The sequence below is a fragment of the Salvelinus sp. IW2-2015 genome, unplaced genomic scaffold, assembly GCF_002910315.2.
Source record: "Salvelinus sp. IW2-2015 unplaced genomic scaffold, ASM291031v2 Un_scaffold1726, whole genome shotgun sequence".
Taxonomy (NCBI): domain Eukaryota; kingdom Metazoa; phylum Chordata; class Actinopteri; order Salmoniformes; family Salmonidae; genus Salvelinus; species Salvelinus sp. IW2-2015.
Window position 1 is genome coordinate 118,394 of NW_019943113.1, and position 8,919 is coordinate 127,312.

At 48.3% G+C, this 8,919-nt stretch overlaps 1 protein-coding gene across 1 annotated transcript in view; it reads left to right on the forward strand.

Moving 5' to 3' along the window:
- LOC112071804 (solute carrier organic anion transporter family member 4A1-like) overlaps positions 1-8,919 on the forward strand; it is a 31,398-nt gene that overhangs the window by 4,866 nt on the left and 17,613 nt on the right. Inside the window, exon 3 of the mRNA XM_070439517.1 lies at positions 5,846-5,936. Coding sequence (XP_070295618.1) covers positions 5,846-5,936 — 91 coding nt within the window. The remainder of the gene's footprint in view (positions 1-5,845; positions 5,937-8,919) is intronic.

Genomic DNA, 8,919 nt, shown 5'->3' on the forward strand with positions numbered 1-8,919 from the left:
CCCACACCACACCTAATGCAGAAGAGACCACACAGATATTAATTCACACACGTATCAGTCAGCCGACACAAACACCGCCAGGACACGGTATCAGTCAGCCGACACAACACCGCCAGGACACGGTATCAGTCACCGACACAAACACGCCAGGACACGCGTATCAGTCAGCCGACACAACACCGCCAGGACACGGTATCAGTCAGCCGACACAAACACCGCCATGACGCACGGTATCAGTCAGCCGACACAAACACCGCCATGACACGGTATCAGTCAGCCGACACAAACACCGCCAGGACACGGTATAGTCAGCCGACACAAACACCGCCATGACACGGTATCAGCAGCCGCCACAAACACGCCAGGACACGGTATCAGTCAGCCACCACAAACACCGCCATGACACGGTATCAGTCAGCCGCCACAAACACCGCCATGACACGGTATCAGTCAGCCACCACAAACACCGCCATGACACGGTATCAGTCAGCCGCCACAAACACCGCCAGGACACGGTATCAGTCAGCCGACACAAAACACCGCCATGACACGGTATCAGTCAGCCGCACAAACACTGCCAGGACACGTATCAGTCAGCCACCACAAACACCGCCAGGACACGGTATCAGTCAGCCGACACAAACACCGCCAGGACACGGTATCAGTCAGCCGACACAAACACGCCAGGACACGTATCAGTCAGCGACACAAACACCGCCAGGACACGGTATCAGTCAGCCGTCACAAACACCGCCAGGACACGGTATCAGTCAGCCACAAAAAACACCGCCAGAACACGGTATCAGTCAGCCGACACAAACACCGCCAGGACACGGTATCAGTCAGCCACCACAAACACCGCCAGGACACGGTATCAGTCAACCCTCACAACACCGCCAGGACACGTATCAGTCAGCACCACAAAAACCGCCAGGACACGGTATCAGTCAGCCACCACAAACACCGCCAGGACACGGATCAGTCAGCCACCCCACAACACCGCCAGGACACGGTATCAGTCAGCCTCCACAAACACCGCCAGGACACGGTATCAGTCAGCCGTCACAACACCGCCAGGACACGGTATCAGTCAGCCACCACAAACACTGCAGGACACGGTATCAGTCAGCCACCACAAACACCGCCAGGACACGCGTATCAGTCAGCCACCAAACACCAGGACACGTATAGTCAGCACACAAACACCACCAGGACACGGTATCAGTCAGCCACCACAAACACCGCCAGGACACGGTATCAGTCAGCCCCCAAAACACCGCCAGGACACGGTATCAGTCAGCGTCACAACACCGCAGGACATGGATCAGTCAGCCACCACAAACACCACCAGGACACGGTATCAGTCAGCCACACAAACACCGCCAGGACAGGTATCAGTCAAGCCGTACACAAACACCGCAGGACACGGTATCAGTCAGCCGCCACAAACACCGCCAGGACACGGTATCAGTCAGCCGCCACAAACACCGCCAGGACACGGTATCAGTCAGCCACCACAACACCGCCAGGACACGTATCAGTCAGCCCCCAAAACACCGCCAGGACACGGATCAGTCAGCCGTCACAACACCGCCAGGACACGGTATCAGTCAGCCACCACAAACACCGCAGGACACGGTATCAGTCAGCCGCCACAAAAACACCGCCAGGACACGGTATCAGTCAGCCGCCAAAAACACCGCCAGGACACGGTATCAGTCAGCCACCACAAAACCGCCAGGACACGGTTCAGTCAGCCCCCAAAACACCGCCAGGACACGGTATCAGTCAGCCGTCACAACACCGCCAGGACACGGTATCAGTCAGCCACCACAAACACCGCCAGGACACGGTATCAGTCAGCCCACAAACACCGCCAGGACACGGTATCAGTCAGCCGACACAAACACCGCCATGACACGGTATCAGTCAGCCGCCACAAACACCGCCAGGACACGGTATCAGTCAGCCGACACAAACAACCGCCAGACACGGTATCAGTCAGCCGCCACAACACCGCCAGGACACGGTATCAGTCAGCCGACACAAACACCGCCATGACACGGTATCAGTCAGCCGCCACAAACACCGCCAGGACACGGATCAGTCAGCCGCCACAAAACACCGCCATGACACGGATCGGTCAGCGCCACAAACAACCGCCAGGACACGTATCAGTCAGCCGCCACAAACACCGCCAGGACACGGTATCAGTCATCAGCCACAAAAACCACCGCCAGGACACGGTATCAGTCAGCCACCACAAACACCGCCAGGACACGGTATCAGTCAGCCATCACAACACCGCCAGGACACGGTATCAGTCAGCCGCCACAAACACCGCCAGGAACACGGTATCAGTCAGCCTCACAAACACCGCCAGGACACGGTATCAGTCAGCCGCCACAAACACCGCCAGGACACGGTATCAGTCAGCCGACACAAAACACCGCCAGGACACGGTATCAGTCAGCCGTCACAAACACCGCAGGACACGGATCAGTCAGCCGCCCACAAACACCGCCAGGACACGGTATCAGTCAGCCGCCACAAACACCGCCAGGACACGGTATCAGTCAGCCACCACAAACACCGCCAGGACACGGTATCAGTCAGCCCCCAAAACACCGCCAGAGACACCGGTATCAGTCAGCCAGTCACAACACGCCAGGACACGGTATCATCAGCCACCACAAACACCGCCAGAAAGTATCAGTCAGCCCGCCACAAACACCGCCAGGACACGGTATCAGTCAGCCGACAACAAACACCGCCATGACACGGTATCAGTCAGCCGCCACAAACACCGCCAGGACACGGTATCAGTCAGCCGACACAAAAACACCCCAGACACGGTATCAGTCAGCCGCCACAAACACCGCCAGGACACGGTATCAGTCAGCCGCCACAAACACCCCAGGACACGGTATTCAGTCAGCCCCCAAAACACCGCCAGGACACGGTATCAGTCAGCCGTCACAACACCGCCAGGACACGGTATCAGTCAGCCACCACAAACACCCCAGGACACGGTATCAGTCAGCCACCACAAACACCGGCAGGACACGGTATCAGTCAGCCGCCACAAACACCGCCAGTACAACGTATCAGTCAAGCCGCCACAAACACCGCCAGACACGGTATCAGTCAAGCGCCACCAAACACCGCCCAGGACACGGATCAGTCAGCCGCCACAAACACCGCCAGGACACGGTAAGTTCAGCCGCCACAAACACCGCCAGGACACGGTATCAGTCAGCCACCACAACACCGCCCCAGGACACCGTATCATCAGCCGACAACACCGCCAGGACACGGTATCAGTCCAGCCGCCACAAACACCGCCAGGACACGGTATCAGTCAGCCGCCACAAACACCGCCAGGACACGGTATCAGTCAGCCGCCACAAACACGCCATGGACACCGGTATCAGTCAGCCGACACAAACACCCCAGGACACGGTATCAGTCAGCCGACACAAACACCGCCAGGACACGGTATCAGTCAGCCGACACAAACACCGCCAGGACACGGTATCAGTCAGCCGACAACAAACACCGCCAGGACACGGTATCAGTCAGCCACCACAAAACACCCAGGACACGGTATCAGTCAGCCGACACAACACCGCCAGGACACGTATCAGTCAGCCACCACAAACACCGCCAGGACACGTATCAGTAGCCGACACAAACACCGCCAGGACACGGTATCAGTCAGCCGACACAAACACCGCCAGACACGGTATCATCAGCCACCACAAACACCGCCAGGACACGTATTCAGTCAGCGACACAACACCGCCAGACACGGTATCAGTCAAGCCAACGCACCAAACACCCGCCAGGACACGGTATCAGTCAGCCGACACGCCAGGACACGGTATCAGTCAGCCGCCACAACCACCGCCAGGACACGGTATCAGGTCAGCCACCACAACACGCCAGGACACGGTATCAGTCAGCCGTCACACACCGCCAGGACACGGTATCAGTCAGCCGACACAAAACGCCAGGACACGTATCAGATCAGCCGACACAACGTGTCGGCTGACTGATACCGTGTCCTGGCGGTGTTTGTGTCGGCTGACTGATACCGTGTCCTGGCGGTGTTTGTGTCGGCTGACTGATACCGTGTGTGAATTATATCTGTGTGGTCTCTTCTGCATTAGGTGTGTGTGGGTGGTCAGAGATCACAGACTGACACAGCAGCCACCAGAATGCTGTGAGACTGTCAGACAAGGGTGGAATGACAGGAAACAGGATGTGCAGATGAGAGCAGAGTCTTATTCATTGGCTGACTCATGAGATGTCATATAGCCGAGAATGACTCACTAAAGACACGCACTCGTTAGATGTGAAATCATGCCTGTAGAGAGGATTGTATATCTAATGGATCGGAATGGCAATTTTGTAACTCTATAACGGTGACAGACTGTTTCCACCCCTATTGATTGGTTGTTGAATACAGTTGTTCAAATTGGATGTGGGAAACATTATGTCATTATGTCACCAACTGAACTCCAGCAGACATGTCCCAGAAACCCCTGCTTACATCTGTTCTCTATTGACCTGACATCAAACAGGAACAATGTCATGTCCAGAATCAGGCCTGCAATTTTGACCCATCCCTTAGACCTCTCGTCTTTCCATTCAGCAGTTTCCCCACAGACATCAATAATATGCCTTTGAATTGTGCCTCTCCCCTGCTATTTTCCTTTCAGAGGCAACAGAGGCAATAGAAGACAATCACCATTTCAATGACCTCAGTGAGAACTCAGTGAAAGAACTCAGTCTGTCTCTCTTATTGATCAAAATAAACAACACATATGAAAACCAAACTATCAAAGTAGGAACAATGAGGTCTTTTAACCCGGTTGAGGCAGGAACAATGAGGTCTTTTAACCCGGTTGAGGCAGGAACAATTGTATTGTATGTATTAAGGATCTCCATTACCTGTTTCCAAGGCAGCAGCTACTCTTCCTGGGGTCCAGCAACATGCAGGCAGTTATAGACAGTTTAAAATGTTTCATAACACTTTTCACAACACATTAAGTGTGTTCCCTCAGGCCACTTCTCTACACACACACGTACACATGGATTTTGTTTTGTAGATATTAGCTGTTTTTTATCTGATTCTACTACTTGCATGAGTTACTTAATGTGGAATAGATTTCCGTGTATTTGTGACTATGTAGTACTGTGCACCTCCCATAGTCTGTTGTTGACTTGGGGATTGTGAAGAGACCTCTGGTGGCATGTCTTGTGGGTTATGCATGGGTGTCCGAGCTGTGTGCTAGTAGTTTAAACAGACAGCTCGGTGCATTCAACATGTCAACACTTCCTACAAAAACAAGTAGTGATGAAGTCAATCTCTCCTCCACTTTGAGCCATGAGAGATTTACATGCATATCATTAATTTAGCTCTCTGTGTACATTTAAGGGACAGACGTGCTGCCCTGTTCTGAGCCAATTGTAATTTTCTGAGGTCCCTCTTTGTGGCACCAGACCACATGACTCAACAGTAGTCCAGGTGCGACAAAACTAGGGCCTGTAGGACCTGCCTTGTTGACAGTGCTGTTAAGAATGTAGAGTAGCACTTTATTATGGACAGACTTCTCCCCATCTTAGCTACTGTTGTATCAATATGTTTTGACCATGACAGTTTACAATCCAGGGTTACTCCAAGCAGTTTAGTCACCACATTATTTATTACAAGATTTAGTTGAGGTTAAGGGTTTAGTGAATGATTTGTCCCAATTACAATGCTTTTAGTAACAATGAGGGGAAGTAGGAAGTCCCTAACTGATGCTCTTTTCTGGTCTCTGTCTGTCTGGCTCCTCAGGGATCTTCTATACAGCAGCCATCATGGGTCCAGCAGCAGGGTACCTTCTAGGAGGATACTTCCTCAACATCTACACAGAGATCCACATGATGTGAGTACCTCTGTCTGTCTGCCTCCGCCTACCATACCTCTTGACTCAGCTCAGAGGAACAGCTTCTTAATCCGTCTGTATTTACCGTATCTGATTCAGCTGGACCCATAGACTGTATAAAAATGATTTCACCTTAAAACTTCTTTGGGATAGGGCGCAGCATTTTCACTTTTGGATGAATAGCGTGCCCAGAGTAAACTGCCTCCTACTCAGTCCCAGATGCTAATATATGCATATTATTATTAGTATTGGATANCATTTTCACTTTTGGATGAATAGCGTGCCCAGAGTAAACTGCCTCCTACTCAGTCCCAGATGCTAATATATGCATATTATTATTAGTATTGGATAGAAAACACTCTGAAGTTTCTAAAACTGTTTGAATGATGTCTGTGAGTATGACAGAACTCATATGGCAGGCAAAAACCTGAGAACAAATCCAAACAGGAAGTGGGAAATCTGAGGTTTGTAGTTTATGAACTCACCCCTATTGAATACACAGTGGGATATGGGTTATTTTTCACTTCCTAAGGCCTCCACTAGATGTCACCCATCTTTAGAACGTTGTTTCAGGCTTTTACCGTGAAGGGGGGCCGGATGAGAGCTGTTTGACTAAGGCGTCTGGCAGCAGCCTCGTTCTCAGTCACGCGCATTTCACATGAGATGAGATGAGCTCTCGTTCCATTGCTTTTCTACAGACAATGGAATTCTCCGGTTGGAACATTATTGAACATTTATGATAACAACATCCTAAAGATTGATTCTCTACTTAGTTTGACAAGTTTCTACGACCTGTAATATAACTTTTTGAACTTTTCGTCCGACTGGACCTGAACGCGCTTTTGGATTTGTTTACCAAACGCCCTAACAAAAGAAGCTCTTTGGACATAATTAATGGCCTTTATGGAACAAATCAAACATTTATTGGGGAACTGTGATTCCTGGGAGTGTATTCTGATCAAGATCATCAAAGGTAAGTGAATATTTATAATGCTATTTCAGACTAATGTTGATGGCGCAACATGGCGGTTATTTCTTTTGGCTGTTATGGGCTCTGAGCGCCGTACTCAGATTATGCTTTTTCCGTAAAGTTTTTTTGAAATCTGACACAACGGTTGCATTAAGGAGAAGTTTATCTGTAATTCCATGTGTAACACATGTATTTTCATCAACATTTATAATGAGTATTTCTGTGAATTTATGTGGCTCTCTGCACAATCACCGCATGTTTTAGAACTACTGAACGTAACGCGCCAATGTAAAATGAGATTTTTTGATATAAATATGCACTTTATCGAACAAAACATACATGTATTGTGTAACATGAAATCCTATGAGTGTCATCTGATGAAGATCATCAAAGGTTAGTGATTAATTTTATCTCTATTTGTGCTTTTTGTGACTCATCTCTTTGGCGGGAAAAATGCCTGTGTTTTTCTGTGGCTTGGTGGTGACCTAACATAATCGTTTGTGGAGCTTTCGCTGTAAAGCATTTTTGAAATCAGACACTGTTGCTGGATTAACGAGAATTGTATCTTTAAAATGATGCCTAATACTTGTATGTTTGAGGAATTTGATTTTTGAGATTTCTGTTGATTTGTATTTGGCGCCCTGCAATTTCATTGGCTGTTGGCGAGGCCAGTCCTAGACAGGTTAAAAGGGGAAATGGCTTCCTACAKATATACAATACTACCCTCTAGTGGCCATTCTACAGATATACAATACTACCCTCTAGTGGCCATTCTACAGATATACAATACTACCCTCCAGTGGTCATTCTACAGATATACAATACTACCCTCATAGAGATAGTATTGTTATTGTAGAATGGCCATAGAGGGTAGTATTGAATATCTGAAGAATGACCATAGAGGGTAGTATTTGTATATTGTAGGAAATGACATAAGAGGTAGTAGTATATCTGTAAATGATGGGATAGTACTCTGTAAATGGCCATAGAGGGTAGTCATTGTATATCTGAAGATGACTCCTAGAGGGTAGTTATTGTATCATCTGTATGAAATGGACCACTGAGGGGTAGTATTGTTATATTAGTAGAATGGGCCACTAAGGATAGGTTATGTATCTTGTAAGAATGACCATAGAGGGTAGTATTGTATATCTGTAGAATGGCCATAGAGGGTAGTACTTGTATATCTGGTAGAATGCCACTAGGGGTAGTATTGTATTATTTAGAATGACCACTAGAGGGTAGTATTGTATATTTGTAGAATGGCCATTAGAGGTAGTATTGTATCGTAAATGACACAGGTACGTATGTATGGTAACTGGACTAGAGGGTAGTATTGTTATATCTGTAGAATGGTCCACTAGAGGGTAGTATTGTATACTGTGTAGAATGGCCACTAGAGTGTAGTATTGTATATCTGTAGAATGGACCACTAGAGGTAGTATTGTAATTGTAAGTGGCCACTGGAGGTAGTATTGTCTATCTGTAGAATGCATAGGAAGGTAGTATTGAAATTCTGAAATGACACTGGGGGTAGTAGTATTTCTGTAAGAATGCACTGAGGGTAGTATTGTTATCTGTAAGAATGGCAACTAGAGGGTAGTATTGTTATCTGTAGAATGGCCACTAGAGGTAGTATGTTATATATGTAGGAAGCCATTTCCTTTTTAACCTGTCTAGGAGTGGGCTCTGCCAACGCCATGAAATTGCAGGGCGCACAAATACAAATCAACAGAAATCTCAAAATATTTCCTCAAACATACAAGTATTAGGCGCATCATTTTAAAGATACAATTCTCGTTAATCAGCAACAGTGTCTGATTTCAAAAATGCTTTACAGCGAAAGCTCCACAAACGATTATGTTAGGTCACCACAAGCCACAGAAAAACACAGGCATTTTTCCGCCAAAGAGATGAGTCACAAACAGAAATAGAGATAAAATTAATCACTAACTTTTGATGATCTTCATCAGATGACACTCATAGGATTTCATGTTAACAATACATGTATGT